The sequence below is a fragment of the Mus musculus genome, chromosome 16 (assembly GCF_000001635.26).
Source record: "Mus musculus strain C57BL/6J chromosome 16, GRCm38.p6 C57BL/6J".
Taxonomy (NCBI): domain Eukaryota; kingdom Metazoa; phylum Chordata; class Mammalia; order Rodentia; family Muridae; genus Mus; species Mus musculus.
Window position 1 is genome coordinate 77,078,026 of NC_000082.6, and position 20,258 is coordinate 77,098,283.

Sequence of the window (20,258 nt, forward strand, 5' to 3'; positions counted from 1 at the left end):
AGCTATCAGGAAAATAGAAATTGTAATTTTATATTAAAAGGTTGAGGTTACATTAAATAGCACTAGCTGTCTTCTTTTAGATAGTTAAGTTGCCACTTTATGGATAAGTATGAATAAAGTCCAGTTTAATAGAGTAGATAGTTGCATTGTTAGTCTTAGTAACTAGAGAGTTTGTGTTACTATTGTGCATATTTAAATAACTTTACTTATATTAATTAAACATAGTTTAATGGCTAATAATAGTTTATTGAATGCTGTGTGGAGTATTGAATAATTCCCTTCTGGACATGACAGACTGTATTTGTAATTCAGAAGAGTAGATGCTGATAAACTTTTGACATTCAGGTACTGCACAAAGTGAGAAAACAAATGAAAGTGTTTGAAATAATATTTAAAGAAAACAGACACATGGAGGTTAATGACCACAGGCCCGAGAGAGGAATCAAGTGGGCCACTGAATTTACAGTAGCACGAATACTAAATAAAATGTACTTCAAATGGACAAACGTGTGAGTCCCTGCCTGGAAGACAAAGACAGCATGATGAGATCACAGTGGTCATTTGTGATAGATGAACCTGGGGAGCATTCATGCCTTAAGATTCTGTGCACATCATACTGGAGATCAGGAAAGACTTACTTGGGATTCTTGTTTTCTGTCTTTAACTCCTATGGATACAACAAACTAGCATTGATTTTTTTTTTTTATATGATTGTGTAGTATTCCAAAGCCCGGATAATGTATTTAATATTCATGTATTAACTGCAGAAAATGTTGGTCTATTACATATATATGTATATACATTACATATATACATATATGTATAGAATATTCTTAAATAAATAGAGTAGGCTTCTTAAGATTCCATTTCTCGGCTAAAGTATATAGATTTTAAAATTTGAATGTTTTAAAATAGTTCTGTTTGGAAGAGAATACTCTCAGGAGACTCTCAGACCCTGAGTGTATTTTATTTACTCTGGAGTAGTCTGGTAGGCGATAAATAACATCTCAGTGTCTTGATTTGCCTACCATTATGATGATAGTATTTTTAAAAATGTCTTATTTATCTTATTTTTCTCTTTTGTAAACATTTTGGGACAGTTTAATATATACCATAAAACAAATATATATTACATATTCCCTGTAACAACTTGTAAAGCGGGTCTTTAACCTATTTTTTTTTATAGTAAGCAATTTTTCTAGTTTTTATTTCTTCCAAGAAAATGCCCTCATTTAGACATGAGTCTTTTTGTCTATAGTGCATGCTATCGGTATTACTCTTCTAGTTTGTCATTTGGCCTTTGTGCTGGTTTTTTATTTGCTTTTGTTAGTTTTTTAACTTAATTTCTGTGTGGGTGACTTGCTTCCATATATGATGGTAATCATTGTGTGCAGTGCCTGTGGAGGCCAGAAGTGAGCATCAGACCCCCTCTCAGATTATGTTTAGGGGAGCAATCATGTGTGTGCTGGGAATTGAACCTCTGGAAGAGCAACCAGTGCTCTTAACCACTGAGCCATCTCTGCAGCACCTGGCTTTTGTGTTCTGATGTTGATTAAAGTTTTAGATGTTTGTACTCTTACATTTATTTATCTCTTATGGTTTCTTAATTTTGTATCAGCCTAAAATTAATCTTTCCAGAGTTTGAAGTTACTTTTTTGTAGTAGCCTTTTCTGGCTTCTTCCAGATTCTTTCAACTGATTAACAGAACGTTACAATTCTGTGATATTTTAATGTATCGATACCAACACTTACCTTATTCAGATTTAAAAATTATGAAATAATGTAGCTGTGAACACCCAGTCTTTGAAGACTTTTATAAAATTCTTTTCTACTGTAAGTAGAAATAATAGGAAATGGAAGTTCCGTTATAAATTTCACTTGGCTATTTTAGTGTCCCAGTTGCATGCATAGTTGATTTTTCCTATTATCTCTACATGTATAGGGAGGTGAGCGTTAACATTCCTTGAAACCTTTCTGTACAAACTTGAATGCAGTTTGATTTTCTTGGCCCTGCATATTTCCTGAGTTGTTTTGTTTTGTTGTATTTTTAACTCTCTTTGTTCTGAACATCTCATTTCACATAGACTGCAATAATAGCATCTTAAAGAATAGTTTAGAAAACTTTTCTTCCTCAATAGTGTGATTATAAAAAACAAAAAACAAAAAAACAAAACCAAAAACCCCTTCGTCCCTCTGTTACTAGTCTCAGTAGAAACCCAGGTGACCGTGTCCTCCATTAAGTCCCGTCTTCTATCCAGGTGACCGTGTCCTCCATTAAGTCCCGTCTTCTATCCGTAGATCTGCAGGAAAGCATATCCAGAATCCATCGAACAATTGAACTCATGTACTCGGACAAATCCATGATCCAAGTAAGTGAGCGCTGGGCTGCCGGCCCCTGTCACTCTGTTGCCACACCGTGTGCTATTTGTAAGGATTTCTTTTTAATTCTGTGTATGTTTGTGTGTGCATTGGTGCCCTGGGAGGCCAACGCTGTAGGGTGACTTTAGAGCCAGAGTTACAGGCAGTTGTGGACTGCTGGACATGTGTGCCGAGAATGTTGAGTTATCCTTCCATCTTCACCTTCATCCTATTTATCTCACACCAATTCTTGGTACATGTTTTGTCATACAACTTGAATACATTTTATTCTAATAAGCAATATATTTGGTATTATAGTATAAACTAAGGAGAAAAACATTCTGATAAAATTTTATAACAGATTTCCTTCATGTTATACCTAAGTTACTCCTTTTAAAAAATCTTACAATAAAATTTACAAGCAGTTTTCCAAACATATTCATTAAGAAAAAAATATGTCCATAGGGAAAATGCATATGACCATTTAAAGGCAAATAATTGGGGTAGAAACCCTGAAGCCCCGTTCAACTCTAACTTCTTTCTGGGTGTGGGAGCAATGCCTGTAACCCCAGCGCTCGCGATGCTGAGGCAGGGAGATATGTTTGGGAGGCAGGCCAACAGGCTTGCATAGTTAGAAACTGTCTTCAGAGAGCAACAAGCATGCAAGCCTACTTTGGATATACATTGATCATGCAGTCTGGTGTTTTTGTCACTACAACTGTGAAGACAGAGAGAAACTGTGTGTATAAATGTCCACTGTAACTCCTTTGTTCAGTACAAAGAAGTACTGGGCCAGCCACCAACACGTACAATCTATTTTCAGTTTTGAAAATTACTTTCTCTTATATGTTTGTATATTTTTAGTTTAATAACTTCCATAGATTTTCTCCCTGAATAATTTTGCATGTTTTGTTTATTTGTTCTGTTGTTTTCCTCAAAACCTTTAATCCCAGCGACTTTTATTCTATTTAGAAAATGTGCCCCAGCTTTCCTTAAATAGGTAGTTTGCAGATGGCCTTGGGAAATGGTTTAGTAGACAGTATAATTCAACTTTGCATTTCTTTCCACGCCAGGTCCCTTACCGCCTCCATGCCGTCCTAGTTCATGAGGGCCAGGCTAATGCCGGCCACTACTGGGCGTACATCTTTGACCACCGGGAGAGCCGGTGGATGAAGTATAATGATATTGCTGTGACCAAGTCTTCATGGGAAGAGCTAGTGAGGGACTCTTTCGGTGGTTATCGAAATGCCAGTGCATACTGCTTAATGTACATAGACGACAAGGCACAGTTCCTAATACAAGGTAAGACGATGCCCTGCCATCACTGCTATTTCCATATCTGAGTGTTTTACCTGCATGTATGCAAGGGCACTGTGTAAGAGCCTAGTGCCTGCCCCCAAGAAGATAGGTGTGAACCCAGAGTCAGAGATGGTTGTTGTGAGCCATCATGTGGGTGTTGGAAACTGAACCCAGGTATTCAAGAGCAGCAAACTGCTGAGCTGTGTCTCCAACCCCACAGTGTGGCATTTTTGAGTAAGGATTTTTCTGTCATGATTTGGCTGTGTGATGAATTCACTGAGGGTGGAGAATTGCATTGAGAAGTGTTCATGAAAAGCTGGAATGGGGAGGTGATACAACCTAAGCTGGACTCCAGGAACGGGACCCACACCAGGCAGTCACACTGTACTCAGAGCTAATAACCAACATAAATCCGACTGTGCTCCCCATAGTGAGAGCTCCTTAGCTCCTGCAGCCAGCCGGACACTGGCTGACGGTTGACCCCTTAGTCTAGCACAGAGGGCCTTTGTTTCTGGCCTCTAAGATTTGCTCCAGCCTCATGGCCCAGTTTGAACTTTATATACTTCACTGACATTTGAGCTTCATGCCATCTCCTCTTGCACAGTTTTTTTTTGTATACTTCCCAAAACATCAGTTCAGGTTTTCTCAAAACATATTTCGGGGCTGGAGAGATGGCTCAGTGGTTAATAACACTGACTGCTCTTCCAAGATCTTGAGTTCAATTGCCAGCAACCACATGGTGACTCACAACCATGTTTAATGGGATCCAATGCCCTCTTCTGGTATATCTGAAGACGGCTACGGTGTACTCACATACATAAAATAAATAAATCTTTAAAAAAAACCAAAAGCATTTCTTCCATCAGACAATTGTGTGGTTAGGTTTGAACACTGTAATCTCTTTGGCTCAAAGCCCAAATCCCTGTGAAAATATACTGTAGTCTTTTTATTTCTGTTGTCCTAATGTAGTCTTTGCATAAAGAAAACACCCAGTATATCCCTTCTGTCTGTAGCCGTGTAAGCTTAACTAGGCTGTTCATTTATAACTAAAGTTTAATGTTGTAAGAAATCTTTAATCTCAGTGGGGTTTCTATCCCTGCTTTTGATCATTTAGTTCCCAGATAAAAGACACAGACTTTTATATTTCTAATAAGCCTTCAATGCACTACAGCTGGGCAAATCTACCTTCTGATCTATTAGAATCCACCTCTCCATCAATAACTCCGAGTTATAACTTTCCATGTTCCATCTAGGCAGCCCTCATGGCCATGTTTCTGATCTACTTGTGCCATGGAGTCTTCTCCCCTCCCCCCTCCTGCTCCCCCCTCTCCCATGCTCAACCAGGTAACTGAAAAACCTGCCTACCCAAATCCCTCCAGTAATTGGCTGTAGCCATTTTGATTTAACCAATAGTTTTAAATTAAGGAACAAGGTTTGCATAACAAAAGCTTGTAAACATGATTACTTACTCATAAGCCTAGACCTTTGGGTACAGAATTTAGCATTACAATAAATAGCCACAGAGCAAACTTCAACAGCTCACTTTGACTATTGAAGTACTAGTTGCACATTGTTTCAGAACACCTTGCTGCATTGATAAGCTTCACAGTTTATGTGATTTTATGTTGTATTTAATCCCTTAACATAAAAAACGGTTTTAGTTCTACTTTGAGCTTAACATAGTCAGAGATTGCTTCTGACTTTGGTGAAACAGTTATTTCCTGCATAATCAGACTTTGGATATTTTCTTATAATAGCAAAGTGAGGTTAGGCTCATGTTAGAATCACCAGACATTTTAATTAATTCTGTATTGCCTCTCCTTGCTACTCTTCAGACTCTAGGAACTTATCAGAAACCTTCGACTCATTTTTCTAATAGTTATGTCTTTGTTTTTCTGAGCACTTTTAGACTTTTTAAGAAAATGTAGGTAATGTTTGCTATGGTGACTGTATGTAATAATGAATAGTATATAGTTTATATGCCACTTGAAATGCATTCTATTTTGAACTTTGCATTTTTCCGTGACTTCTTAATTTTATACTAGTTTTTGAAATATGATTTTCAGAGGAGTTTAATAAAGAGACTGGGCAGGCCCTTGTTGGAATGGAAACCTTACCTCCAGACTTGAGAGACTTTGTTGAGGAGGACAACCAGCGCTTTGAGAAGGAACTGGAAGAATGGGACACGCAGCTTGCCCAACGATCACTGCAAGAAAAGCTGCTAGCTGCGCCGAAACTGCGGGAAGCAGAGGCTTCGGCCACCACAGGTTTGTCTGCTTATTAAGTTATAGTTTATAGTAGGGTAATAGCATTTATTTTTATTGTGTTTTATTATAAATTGTGCTCACTGTTATACACAGTGGTAGGACCTTGTGTTCTACACCCATTTAAAAAAAAAAAAGGAAAGAATAATGTTAGTCAAAGTAAACATTTAAAACTCTTCCAAGCAAATGGTATATAGGCCATTAATGTTGGCACATGTAAGAAATCAAAGCATGAAGTTTAACTACAGTCAAGTATGAAGAAGAAGTAGAAGTTAGCAAACATCTAACTCTCAGGATGACCGCAGGCCACAGTTTCCTTAATCACTGTAGACACTAAGACTCCTCTCTGTGCTTGGAGTCGTCTATTCTCCTTTTGACAGGAAGCTGTAATAACTGTGATTAGGAAAGACACAAATTGGCTTTTCTGAGTCTATTAGGAAACAGCTCTCAACAGACAATATTAATATACTCACAGTTATTGCATAATACTGGAATTAACAATTCAGTTGGTTTTTTAAAAAATTTGAGTTTAGTTCAGTATAGTTAGGGCCATGTGATCAATACCTAATGTTTAAAAACTATAGAAGGATTTTAGTCAAAAATAAACATTTAAAATAACGTCCAAGTTAAAAATTATATATAGACCAATAAAAGTGGCAAATGTATAAAAAGTATAAATACTAGAAAATGTAATTCTTAAATATTACCTGATAAAACCATTAAAATATTCAACATAAGTGATAAATTCAACACGGTGAGATTTTAGGAAAATTGAAGTTAAAATATCTTTTAACCATTTTTATAAAAATTAATTACAAATTTATCTTAGGGCCATACATTCATTGCTGTGAAAGTTCCATTTTTCTGAACTGGATAGGGAATTGAGGAAGTAAAAAGTACACTTAGATAAACTCTGCAAACTAGGGGGGAAAAAAGGGATACATATGTCTGTCTGTCTGTCTCTCTCGACTCTGACTACAAGTTTATCCCTAACTCATGCCCTTTGCCCAGGATCTGCGTGCTCTGGTCTTTGTTTTAAAGGAATCATTTGGGGAAGGTTGCTTGCTTACCTTCATCTTTCACAGAGGTATTTCATCGTAGCACCCTCTGTGTAGGTTTTAGCTTTCTCACTTTGAACATTAAACAGAATTACTTATTTGTTAGGAAATATTTACTACTCCATTACAGCTCTGTGACTGATGCAGGCATGAACAGGTTTAGACAGACTTCTTTTGAAATAAGTTGATCAGTTAATTTATTGATACTGAAGAAATATATAAGTTAGAGGCTCTAAAAGACAAAGATAAAAATATTATACCAACAAAAAGTCCAGTATTTAGGTATGTAAGTATCGGATGCTCTGTGTGACCATATAGTGCTATTAGTGGCCAGTGAGCTTTGTCATGGTGCAGGATGGTGTCTCAATGGCTTCCTTGTAGAACATATGAGCAAGGTGGATTTGCAGCATTATAGTTTCAGTAACTACCAAGGGATGTCTTGGCTCCAATCTTTTTTTTTTTTTTTTTTTTTGCCAGTTCTATTCCTTTAATTTCTTCCTTGGTCTTTTGTATAAATCATTCTAATCATTTCCTAGAACTTAGCCAATTTGATTTATGCACACTCCATCCACATGTGATTATTCTTCTTACTATTAGGAGGCAAGGGCTGCATCATTGACCCAAGTGATAGGATCTAAGTGTGCAGGCACAGCGACCCTCCATTTATTGACCTCCAATGTTTTTCTTGATTAACCTACATTTTGTGATATCAAGACATAACATTTCAGACATTTTCTGCCTCTGTAAAATTAGACTCTAAATTTAAGGGTAGCATTTTATTTTCATGGCAAACTATACACATCCTGTGTTCATCCTCCAGCCCACCCACCTTATACATTGTCACCTTATCTTTCTCCATGACAAACGTCATGTCTCTGTGATCCACGCACTGTCTTTGTGATCTTTCTTTCCTACTAAGAACTTTTGTGTGTTTTGAAATTTTAGAAATTCCATTTTAATTTTTGAATATGTTTCTTTTTAATGTGTAAAATCAACTTGATAATAGTGGAGGCATATTGTTTGAGGGGAGTCAAAATAACGAATATATAAAGAATATAAATCTTTAGTTCACATACATCTCTGCAGGATGGGGCTGAGGTTTGAGAACAGCTATACTGTGAGAACAAGCTTTGCATCCTGTTTAAGAAGTGTGCATTTTGTCGGAGTACAAGCAAAATGTGCTGCATCTATAAATGTGAAGAATAAGACTGAAAAGTTTAAACACACACACACACACACACACACACACACACACACACACACACACTGATGTTTCTTTTTTTGAGACAAGGTTTTCCTCAAGTCCAGGCTGATTTGGAACTCAGAGCAATGAGTTCACCTCATCCTCTCAGGGCTGGGATTTACTGGTTTTAGGCAAATCTGTGGTGACATTATTTTAATACTGTAGGAGCTTATTCTCTGCTGCAGAGGAGTTCACATATAATTAAATAAGGCTAGTATCTCATGCCAACTTTTATCTCATCACTAGTTCAGAAAATGTAACACTGTGGCCACCTTCTTTTTCTCTTTATAGTTTTCAATGTAAATAATTTGTTTAGTCCTCTATGTTATTTCTAGAATCGGTGTGCCCTAGGATTGTGTGTGACTAGGAGGAACAATGACGAAAAAGCTGTCCAGATAATTTACAGTGTGATTTTTCTCTTCCTTCCTTGTGAACTTTTCTCAATAAAGATTCAAGACAGGAGCCAATTAAAACCCATACCTACTTAAGGATATTAGGATATACAACATTAATCAAACTACTGTTTGTTGTTTCCTAAATCTAGTGGTGTTATTTTTCCACTACTATTCATTGCCCACGGAAGGGAAAATGCCGGACAAGCAATGGGAAAGTGTTTCCCCCATAATCCTGCCACTGCAGAGCAGGCCAACCCAAACACTCTGCTTTGATTCCTAAAAGTTCCTTAAGTCTGGAAGGAATTTCAGGGAGGATCTAGAGTATGCATTGTAAAAAGCCACAGGTTAATTGGAAGTATAGTCTTAAGCATCCGCAGGTAACTCTAGTGGTCCTTGTGGGTCCTTCTTAGCAGCCTGGCATAAGAAATGGGAAGGTTGAATGTGCTCAAAGCCGAGAATCTCAGAAGTGAGAAAGACAGGAGTGGAGCCATTCCCTGCCCGCCTCTGCCTGCTCTGGAGCGCATAACCATGACACCCACTGAGGAGCATGGGTGAGGGCATTGGGTCACACGGCATAACACCTGGAGTTCCGCACTCATGAAGTATCTAGATAACCCTGCGCCTTCAGCCAAGGAGCTTCTCTTCCTGAGTATTTCTTCCCAAAATAGGCTTTTACTCTTAAGCATCCACAGGTAACTCTGAGGTGTTCCTCTTAAGCATCATAGTTATATGCGGTTGTCATCTGACCCAGGATTCTACTGCAGAGAGAAATAGTTCCTGAACTAATATTCACTTATTTTAATCCTCATCCAGAAAAGCATGTCATACCTTACATGGGTAATTCCGAAATTAGTATTTTACTTGTTTTAATCCTTATCAAGAAAAGTATTTGATTCCTTAGAACATGGGTAATATACTTCAATTCAAAGCAAAGCAGAAAAAGAAACAAAATTACAGGTAGAAAATGATGCAAAACTGTGTCGGAAGTGTATCTCAGAGGTTCATAAATGTATGTAAATGTAACAGACAGAGCCCTCTCTGGGTCATTTCCATAAACTCAGGCTTACAGGTTCAAAATACAGGAAGTAGAATAAGGCTTGTTAGAATCCAAATGTCCCTAGCATTGTCCTGTTCCCATATAGCAGGATCTGGGTGTTATTCATTTTATATCTGCATCATTAATTTAATAAACACTACATACCAGATGGGCTTTGAATCCTTTCTAAATTGTATCTTTCCTCGTGGAAATTTCATTAATGTCATTGTCAGTGCTCATCCTTAGTGAAGGCTTTTTAACAATTTAAAAAAATTACCCTTTCATAATTTCTGACATGGATGTAATGTATGTAGATCATGTCCAACCCATTCCTCACCTCTTCCTCCCTACACTATGTCTTCTTGTTTTCATAATCCACTGTGCCATTAGTACTTTTCATAGTTGCATGAGCGTTGAGCTCCATCCTCTAGATATTGGGCAGAATACCATGGGCTGTTAAATGTTAAACTATAACCATAGAGAAGTAAGCTTTAAAGTACGCCAAGGGGATGGAGAGATGGCTCAGTGGTTAAGAACACTAACTACTTCCAGAGGTCCTGAGTTTAATTCCCAGCAACCACATGGTGGCTCACAACCATTTGTAATGGAACTCTTTACAGAAACAAATTATGTTAGATGAAATATCTTAAGGGAGAAAAGATTGATTTCCTGGCTTCCTTCCTTGTGTGCCTGTGGCTTGCTCTAACATCTTGGTGCATAGTACACAGGGAGTACATAGCTACTTATTTTCTGTTGATCAGGAAAAAGAAAAGGGCTCCTCACTGTAGCTTTTAAAGGTGTGCTCCTGTGAGCTACTTGCTGTTAGAGGACCACTTCCTGGACTACCAGCCCAAAGCACCATCCTCCTGTGAACACATCTCCAACACGGGAGCTGTTGGGAAACTTAACAACTAAACAATGATAGAAATCAAGGAAGATTTCCAAGAATAAAGAAAGCAAACCCAATCACTCCAGGCCCAACAAATTGCATCCTGAAGGATGCATTATTTTTGCCCATTAGATTCTTTGTATTTATAAGGACCTACAGTAGTGTGAGTTTATGTGGTGGCATGGTTACCGACATTACGTTGGAACGTGCTATGGGGTAAAGTCAAGCTTTCATCTTCTTGATTGCATGACCTGATACAGAAATTGTTCATGTTTGGCAACATGTGGATTTCTTGAACCTTTCATTATTAGCAACTTAGTAAAAGAAACACCACTGAAAATGTCTCTTCTTATTTAAGTTTTAAAATGTGTATAAAACCATTCTTTTTCTTTTCATTAAAACAAAATTATTAGAATGGTTATGTCTTGAAATAGAAAATGCCAAAGGAAAAAAAATCTTAGTAGTGCCTACATTTGGGTATTAGAAAACACATTTCTCTTTGTCTCTCTCTCTGTTTCTGTGTCTTTCTGTCTGTCTCTCTCTCTGAGTACCTTGTGCATTGAGTGATTCTCTGGTTTCTATTCTATGGCTACAAGACACTAGTTAGTCCCTTCTTTTACTGTAACTCTATCCCCCAAAGCTCTCACCTAGAGGGGACTTTCCGACAACAGTGACACTGTTAACGTGATTTATGACTTTGGATGTTTTAAGATACTTTAAATATCACAAACTCTCTATGAATCCTTTCAGGATCACTTCAATTTGTTTTCACTGCGATGTTTTTTTATTACCCTTCTTAGGTTGTACTTAATTTTGATTTGCTTATTACCTTATTTATCCTTAAAATGGTTTCTATAAACTATTTCTTCTGCCTGGATGCCCCTTATTTCCAAAACAATCTTGCCTAAAAGTCTTTCAAGACACACATCAGCTGCCATATCTTTCAAAAAAAATCTTTAATAATCAACACCATCCGAAGAGTATATATTGAGTCCATAATTTATTCATAGGAGGCTATGAATATCACTATATTTAATATATTATAATATACTTAGATTCATCTTAATTTGTAGAAAATTAAAATAGTTGGAATATATAAATATTTATCTTAGTTTTTTTCTAGCTAGAGAAAGTAGTTCTGTGTGATACTTAGTCAAAATCATTTAATATTACCCATAAAGTTTTTTAGAATCACATTTCTATATAGAGGCACATCTTGGCCTTCATGAATTATAGTGGATACTTATTCTCACTCTTAGGCAACTTACTATTCCTAAGTCTTCGACTGATAGTTAGACCAGTGTCTGATCAGATTTTCTTTTTTTTTTTTTTTTGCTCATATTGTGTTAAGCTCATTATTCTATCAGCCATTATTTTTGCCATATGGTGAAAAGAAACTGTGCCAAACACAGGAAAATATGGTCCTAAGCTCCAAGCATGAAGCTTAAGGTTCCTGCAGGAAGCTATCCAGAGGGAGATGCCTCTCCAGTAGACTCCACTATCTACACCCTCTCCTCAGTAGGGAAACTGAACATATCAGTACCAATCAGGAAATAGTTATACATGTAGGGAAAAAACGTCTTTCAACTTCCCTCCTTCCTTAATACACATCCTTTAAGCGGTCTTCACTTCTAGTTTTTCTTATAGTAAAATTCACCTCTATTTTCACAATTGCCCCTGATAAAACTTGGAATTACCTTTGTGTTCAAGTTCTGATTCCTAATATGGCTTACAAACTACTCTTTGTATCTCATCGCGTCTGTGTGCCTTTGTTGCTGCCTGTTATTGACAGTGTAATCATCTCACTCAGTATTCAAGTAACTTAGAATACTTGGCCTCAGTTCCACTTTCTTTAATTCATTATTCAAAATGCAACAGTATAATTTTCTGTATGTGCTAGAGCTAGATCTGAGAGACTTTTTTTTGCATATCAGCCACACTTTGCATAGCCCGTGATTTTCTTCTGACAGACTTGCCCTGCTGCTATTGTGTTAGAACCTTTTCAACCTCTTGGTCAACTAAAAACATTTATAGCATTCAAGACGGTTAACGCTTTGCCCACTCACCTTCTTCTGTTAGTACCTTTGCTGTTTGCTGTGCTGTGTGTGATCTAGCTGACTCTTTGTGTTTTCTTTGAGAGAAGGGAGGGGGAGAGAGAGGAAATAAAGGGTAAAGAGAGAAGAGAGAGAGACACACATACAGAGAGACACATACACACACACACAGAGAGAGAGAGAGAGAGAGAGAGAGAGAGAGAGAGAGAGAGAGAGAGAGAGAGGAGAGTGCTTTTAAAACTTAAAGTCTATCTAAAATGCCTCTAAATCTTTTCCAAACAGTTGCAAAAACTGAGGATCAAACACTCAAATGTATGAATTTATGAAGGTTCTCAGTCAAATTACCCTTTGTTACAATTTTTACAAATTCTTCAATTTTTCATCAGTGACTTTGTCCACAATTTATTCTAAGAGACGACATTACTGTTTATTTTGTTTCTCCTTGAGACTTACTACCTAGCCTTGTACCCAGGGCACATGAGTTTAATTAAAATGTATTGGTGAAATGAATGTCCATTCGTGTATTTTGAAGTTATAGTACTACATTTTGAATGGAAAACATTTTAATGATAACAATAAAATGTCCCCATATCTTCGAGGCTCTTTCAACATGTAATAAGGACACATGCTCCACTATGTTCATAGCAACCTTATTTATAATAGACAGAAGCTGGAAAGAACCCAGATGTCCCTCAACAGAGGAATGGATACAGAAAATGTGGTACATTTACACAATGGAGTACTACTCAGCTATTAAAAACAATGAATTTATGAAATTCTTAGACAAATGGATGGATCTGGAGGATACCATCTTGAGTGAGGAAACCCAATCACAAAAGAACACAGATGATATGCACTCACTGATAACTGGATATTAGCCCAGAAGCTCAGAATCCTTCTTAGAATGGGGAACAAAATACCATTGGAAGGAGTTACAGAGACAAAGTTCAGAGCAGAGACTGAAGGAATGACCATCCAGAGATTGTCCCACTTGGGGATCCATCCCATATACAACCACCAAACCCAGACACTATGGCAGATGCCAACAAGAGCCTGCTGACAGGAGTCTGATATAGCTGTCTCCTGAGTGTCTCTGCCAGTGCCTGGCAAATAGAAGTGGATGCTCACAATCATCCATTGGACAGAACACAAGGTTCCCATTAAAGAGCTAGAGAAAGTACCCAAGGAGTTGAAGAGGTCTGACGCCCCATAGGAACAACAATATGAACTAACCAGTACCCCCAGAGCTCCATGGAACTAAACCACTAATCAAAGAAAACACATGGTGGGACTCATGGCTCTAGCTGCATATGTAGCAGAGGATGGCCTAGTCGGTCATCAATGAGAGGAGAGACCCTAGGTCCTGTGAAGGTTCTATGCCCCAGTATAGGGGAAGGCCAGGACTGGGAATGGGAGTGGGTGGGTTGGGGATAAGGGGGAGGCAGGGAAGGGGTAGGGGATTTTCTGAGGGGAAACTTGGAAAGGGGATAACATTTGAAATGTAAATAAAGAAAATACCTAATAATATATATAAAAGAAAAAAAAATGTTAAGTGGGGGCTGCCTGTAGCTCTGGTCTGTCTCATGGGGTAGTTCTTCAATGACTCATTCCTTCCAGTAGCAGTTTGGAGAATTTACCTTGTCACTCCTCATGCTCATTCTTTATCAGAACTGCAGATTCCTTTGTTGTATTAAATTATGTTCCTATTCGTGCTGGGCCTTGGAGAATTAGCAATGCAGAAGGGAAATAGCATGCTTGCTCATGAGACTTTTGCAGGTGGCAGGGGATATGAGCTTCAAATAAAGTAATCATTAAGCTATAATTGAGGTAAAGTCATCTTTAAAAGGCAAGTTTGTGTGTCTGTAGAATTGGGATTCTCCTCTGTTAGTGATTTTCTCTTTGAGCAAGAGTCATTTGCCTCTATGGAGCCCTCTGCATTTTCATATTTTGGGAGGGGACAAAGGGATTACATCAAGGAGGGATACAGTGGGTTTACAAGACACCCCCTCCCCCACACATACTATAGACTTATTAATACTAACAGGTAAATAATATTAATTACATGAGGTCTTAGGAACTCTGCTCTAAAACTGATACTTAAATAAATAAGCAAGTTTCCAGAAAGTGTTAGAACACATAGGCGGAGTATGCAAAGCTAGGGCAAGCGTCTCTTAGTGTATGCAGAAGTGGTAGTGTGCAAAGCTAGGGCAAGCGTCTCTTAGTGTGTGCAGAAGTGGTAGTGTGCAAAGCTAGGGCAAGCGTCTCTTAGTGTATGCAGAAGTGGTAGTGTGCTAGCCATTTTGAGCCGAGGACACAGGATGACATAGGAGGAAAATGCTGAAACCCAGTAAGGAAAAGCTTTGCTTGGATATTCAGAGTAGTGTTGGAACTGTTAGGTGGAGCTCAAAAGATAGGTTGAGTTGGAAGTGTACTTTGAATTCTTTTCCTGAATGATATTTGAAGTCACAAATTCATATTGGCATCAGTGTGCCAACGTGGTGTCATTTCCATTCAGAGAGCTTACAAGGGGCGGAATCAAAATGGAGATGGTAGGATTGACTCACGGTTAGGATTTGTTAAATGGGAAAACAAGCAAACAACCAACCAACTTGTACTCATTGTGGAACCCTGTACCAAAGCTGTTGTGTCAATACAGTTCTCCTTTTAGGCAAAAACTAGATAACTTTTCAAAAAGAGACTGGTCCTTTTCATGTAGAAAAGTTTCCTTACATAAAACATACTGTGAGTATGTTCTTTAGTAGTTGTATACTCTTGGTTCTGTTTGTCCTGTTTGGGATACTGTTTGTTGGTCACTTCTTGGATTCATGCAGTATTTCATGCATTTTTCATTGAAGGATGTGTTTTGACAGCACCGAACTTAGCTTGGTTCCTGTATAACTTCAGAATTAGACATAAGCTCCCGGTTTCTGTATAGTGCCTTGTGGTTTATGTTAGATACACATTGATTCTTTTCTCTGCAGCACAAGCAGGAGGCGCAGACTATCTAGAGCAGCCATCAAGAAGTGACTTGTCAAAGCACTGGAAAGAAGAAACGCTCCGAGTGATTGCCAAGGCGTCACATGATCTTGAAGATAAAGGGCCAGAGACAGTTTTGCAGTCGGTAAGAACTTTTCTTCTGGCTCTCGGAACATAGCCATTGCAGCGTTCCCACTGTAATGGAGAAGCAGCCTGGCTGGCAGTCAGTGGACACTGGGATTTGGCCATGAGCATGATCTGGGAGTGCGGGCTGTCATTTCCTCAGTGTGTGATTTTAAATAAAACCCTCTCATATGTTTCTTGTCAGAGGACTAAAAAGACTCAGACTACAGACTAATTTTTTTTCATTTGGCTGGGAATTTAAAGAGAAGCACAAAGTTCAACAGTATTTTTTCCCTTGGTCTGTGATGTGTCAATACTGAAGTAACTGAGAAAGTAAGGCACAGTTGCCAATGTTCCATGGAAAGTCTTTAACAAAAAGTGAGAATATTAATAGAAAAGAAATATTACGTGAAGTTTGCGTGTGTCCTGGAGAGAAATTGTCATTATCATTTTACTGTAAGTGGGCTTTTCAGTTTGTTTTATAAGAACAAATTGACCAGAGATGTAGGGTTGAGTCAGTACCTGAAGAATTCTGTACTGCACCCCCCACCCCCATTTTCGTAGTTAATACAAACAGCCCCATGGAGGCTGACTGGAGATGGAGGCTGACTGGAGATGGAGGCTGACTGAGGCTCCCTCAGGATGTGAAGAGTCTCTCCCTGGAGAGCTGAAGATCATTGGATAGTTCAGACATTTACATGACAAAAGTTGTACTTTGCAAGTGATGCTGGTCTCAACAATAGCCTCCTGTTACCTTAAACTACCCATTAACCGAAGTTTCCAGCAAATAAGGCATCCTACAAGTTATATCTAATGACCTAAGTAATAACCAGAAATTCTTTTACTTCTAGCTTGAAAAATATTATTACAGTCTTCTTAATATGAAAATTAATTTAAATATATTTTATGGTTATAAATCCTGCAAATGTCTTAGATTCTATAAATACATTTAAGAACCTATGCTAATATCTATAAACCTTTTGGGTAAATACTTTGTTTCATGAGTCTGAAAACTCTGTCTTGGGGGCCTTGGGAACAGGAAAGCTCGGGAAACAAGGACTGACAGTTGGCATGGGGAGAGAGTACTTTTACCAGTACAAAATTTTAACTTGGGCTCTTCATAAATTGGTGCTGTGAGTCATTAAAGCCTAAAATATATCATGCTTTTATCTGGGCTCAGAAAACCAAAATCATAACTTGTAATATAGAATCATGTTTCATCTCAGTTCAACTACTTAAATGTTTTAATTCATGCAGTCATCACATAAATTTACATTCCCCAGATTCACTGGTTTGTGTACCTTTTTATAAATAGCGCAGGGGACTACCGTGGGAAGGCTCTTCTCCTCGTTCCTTGTCTCCTGAAATAATACCTGTATTGTTGCCCCTGAAGTCTGGACTTGTGGAAGAGTTGTGAGCTTCTACCATCTGATGAGTTTGTGGCTCTTGGTCTCAGGACCACTGCTTAGGCCTCTACAACCACTTCCTGTTATCTTTTTTCCAGTTATACTTAGCATATATGAGAAACTACAGTGAGAATCTTCAGACTTCAGATACCATTTCCGTGACTTTGGCGTATTCACTTCATTTCTTACTAGAAATGCAATCTTGAGGAAACTTCTTACTTGACTTTCAGGTTTCTTCTTCTTTTTTTTTTTTTTTTTTTCTGCAAAATTGAAGTGCCTCTGAGGTTAACGCTGAAGATTTTATCTGGTTTGTTTTATTTTGATAGTGGGTGTCAGTGTGGGGGTTCCTTGCTTGCCCTCAGCCCTGGGCTTCTCACAGCACCTTACGTTCCAGCTGTAGAGTAGGCATGACATCCCATAATACTTAGACTTACAGAAGATATGAGCAGCCTTCAAGTGTTGAGGCAGCTTGCTTTCCTAGAGAGTTGTTTAATTTCTAAGTGAACACTTTAGGATATTTGTGAGTATGGAAAGCAGATGGCAAGAGGAAGATGCTGTGCCTGGCTTCAGTTGCTGGCCAGTGCATAGGCACTGGCAACTTGGCCTACCCGTTTTCTATGGTTTTTTAGAATAGAGTCCCTGTATTTACTTATTAAACAGGGTTCCATATCAGTGCCCTGGTGACATGAAAGTGACACCTGATGTCAAAATAAAACACAAACATACTCATTAACTTCATGGTTACTTCAGTTTTACTGAAAGAAACAGTTTACCCTGGAAGGGATTTCTAGTCAGACGTAAGTTCTGTAGTCCTGTGACTCATGTTCTCAATCCCTTCCATGAGAACATTTTACAAAATCATACAGCCAGTGAGTTTCAGGCTATTTTAATTTTTTCTATCATGCTAACGGAAAACCTTCCTAATTTTGTAGCCTTTGTTTTATTTGTGTTAATTTGTTCACTATGCTTGAAATAATAGGACATTAAAAATAAGTGTTTACTTTAGTACACCTTCAGCTAGTTTATATGAAAAATATCCTGCATGAGTTTGAGTTCTTTTGTGCTTCCAGGATTGCCAGAACCAACATCATGCTTTTGAGACTGAACAGTAGCACAAAGGGCTTGTTATTAAAGGGTGTCTAGGGCCACCTCCAGACAGTTCTTTTACAGTGTCCCTGTAGCTATTTTCATGAAGGTTTTTCTTTTATTTCACCTTTAGTTCTATGTATGTGAGTCTTTGCATGTAGGTTTGTGCACATGTGAGTGCAAGTGCCTACAGAATCCAGAAAAGGACATTGGGTCCCTGTGAGTTGGAGTTGGAGGTTAGTGTGAGATGCCTGATGTGGGTGCTGGAAATTGAGCTCAGTTTCGCTGCAAGAGCAGGATGTGTTCTTCATCAGGGAGCCATGTCTCCAGGCCCCCCTTTCTGTCTTTACAATAATAGATTGAGCTGCTAGTAAGTCAATATCGAAGTCTCAACATGGATTGCAACTTACGAGCTTACAGTTCACTTTTGTTAATGGAGATCTTGCACGTTGTCTCAAATGCTAGAAGTATTAACAATTCTTAATTGTAACAAATTCATCTCTATAAAATATGTGAGATAGTAAGATTGGTTTAAAATAATTACAGTATAATTTTTTTAATGATTTGGCAATATCTACCAGTTTTACAGCTGATAAACACAAGATACTTAAATATTAGCTCAAGATCACAACAACAAAGCAGGGAATTTCCTTTGGAGATGATGAAAATTGAGATAAGTAGAGCACCCTAAATGTGTTACAAAATAACACTCTTAAGATAAACCTTTCTTTTAAAAGACAAAATACTGTTCTTGACCATTACTTCTGATTCCATTGTCAAAGTCTATTTGGATACGTATTTCTAGAGTGGAAGAAAATGTGCACAACATTAAAATTCACTTATATTTCAAATAGGAATAAAACTTGTAAGTGTCCTTATTCATATTTTGTATTTGAACTCATGTCTATTTTTGATGAAGAAAGTTCTGGTCCACATTGCAACGACTGAAGCAAGCTGCCCAGATACGCCCTGCGCTTCTGCCGCCTGCTGACTGAGACATTGGGGGCATTCAAGCTCTAAGCCTATTGGTTAAACAAGACTATGTGAAAGCCTTACCCTTGCAAACTGCTGGGATTAGAGTAGGTCATAATCTTAACTTCATAGAGTTGCAACAAAAAGCTTTCTGGAGTAACTAGGACTGTTTGCCTCAAATACTACCATTCAATGTGACTCTGGTCTTTAGTATTTTTATATACCCTTAAGTCTAAAATGCTTTGGTGAAAGCTACCTGAAGTATCTGGTATGCAAAAAGAAAGGCTACAGTTTTGTATTACAATTTGATTAATTAACCTGCGTCTAATATTTACTTTAAAGTGGTTTCATTTTATATGTAGTGAATAGAGATAGTATATAAAGAGATTATAAACCTCTGTGTGTAAAGAGATCGCTTCCATTGTTGTCTTTCTAATCTGCTTGCCAATGGTTTTCTCCTACAGAAACCTGCAAACACCACGAGCCAACCACCTTCTAGCCAGCAAGGTGTAGAGGTGGAGATTCCCCACTTAGGGAAATTTGTGATTGAGGCAAAAGAGGGAGGGTACGATGACGAGGTACCTTGGTTGCAGTGCTCGGCACGGTTTGCTCTCACTCTTTGCAGATATGTACAAACACCGTAGGCATGACTGTACCCACACGCTTCATGTCTGTTGCTGCATAACCTACAGCTTTGCCTCTGATGGTGTGAAGCCTTGCCAGTTACTAACAGAACCTGGATATTAAATATAAGATGAAAGCAGCAAGCTTAGAGAATAGATGAAAAGAATGATTTTTTTTAACATCAGTTTACTCTCAGGCTGATAATTAGAGTAAGATTTGCTTAATTATATAATGCCCATATTACTTTAAAAATAACTGATATTTTCCTAGCAGACTACTAAATTACTTGTATACTTCACTTTAGACTTTGTCCATCATCCCCTACCACCAGAAAGCCCTACAGAATGGCTGCAAGATGGGTAATTGATAGTCTTGCTGCTGTTGACTCATGCTGTAACAACAAACAGGATGCCTGGTGGGCATCACTGAATGCCTGGCAGCGCCTTCTTCTCTATGGGCATCCCGTCTTCCTCCT

At 38.1% G+C, this 20,258-nt stretch overlaps 1 protein-coding gene across 4 annotated transcripts in view; it reads left to right on the forward strand.

Annotated features, from left to right (window-relative positions):
* Positions 1–20,258, forward strand: part of Usp25 (ubiquitin specific peptidase 25) — a 103,100-nt gene that overhangs the window by 64,342 nt on the left and 18,500 nt on the right. For 3 of the 4 annotated variants that reach the window (XM_006523055.3, XM_006523056.3, XM_006523057.1), the window contains 5 exons: positions 2,299–2,369; positions 3,432–3,660; positions 5,724–5,924; positions 15,578–15,717; positions 19,624–19,737. In XM_006523055.3, the coding sequence (XP_006523118.1) occupies positions 2,299–2,369; positions 3,432–3,660; positions 5,724–5,924; positions 15,578–15,717; positions 19,624–19,737 (755 nt within the window). The remainder of the gene's footprint in view (positions 1–2,298; positions 2,370–3,431; positions 3,661–5,723; positions 5,925–15,577; positions 15,718–19,623; positions 19,738–20,258) is intronic. The other variant, NM_013918.2, reaches the window with a different exon arrangement.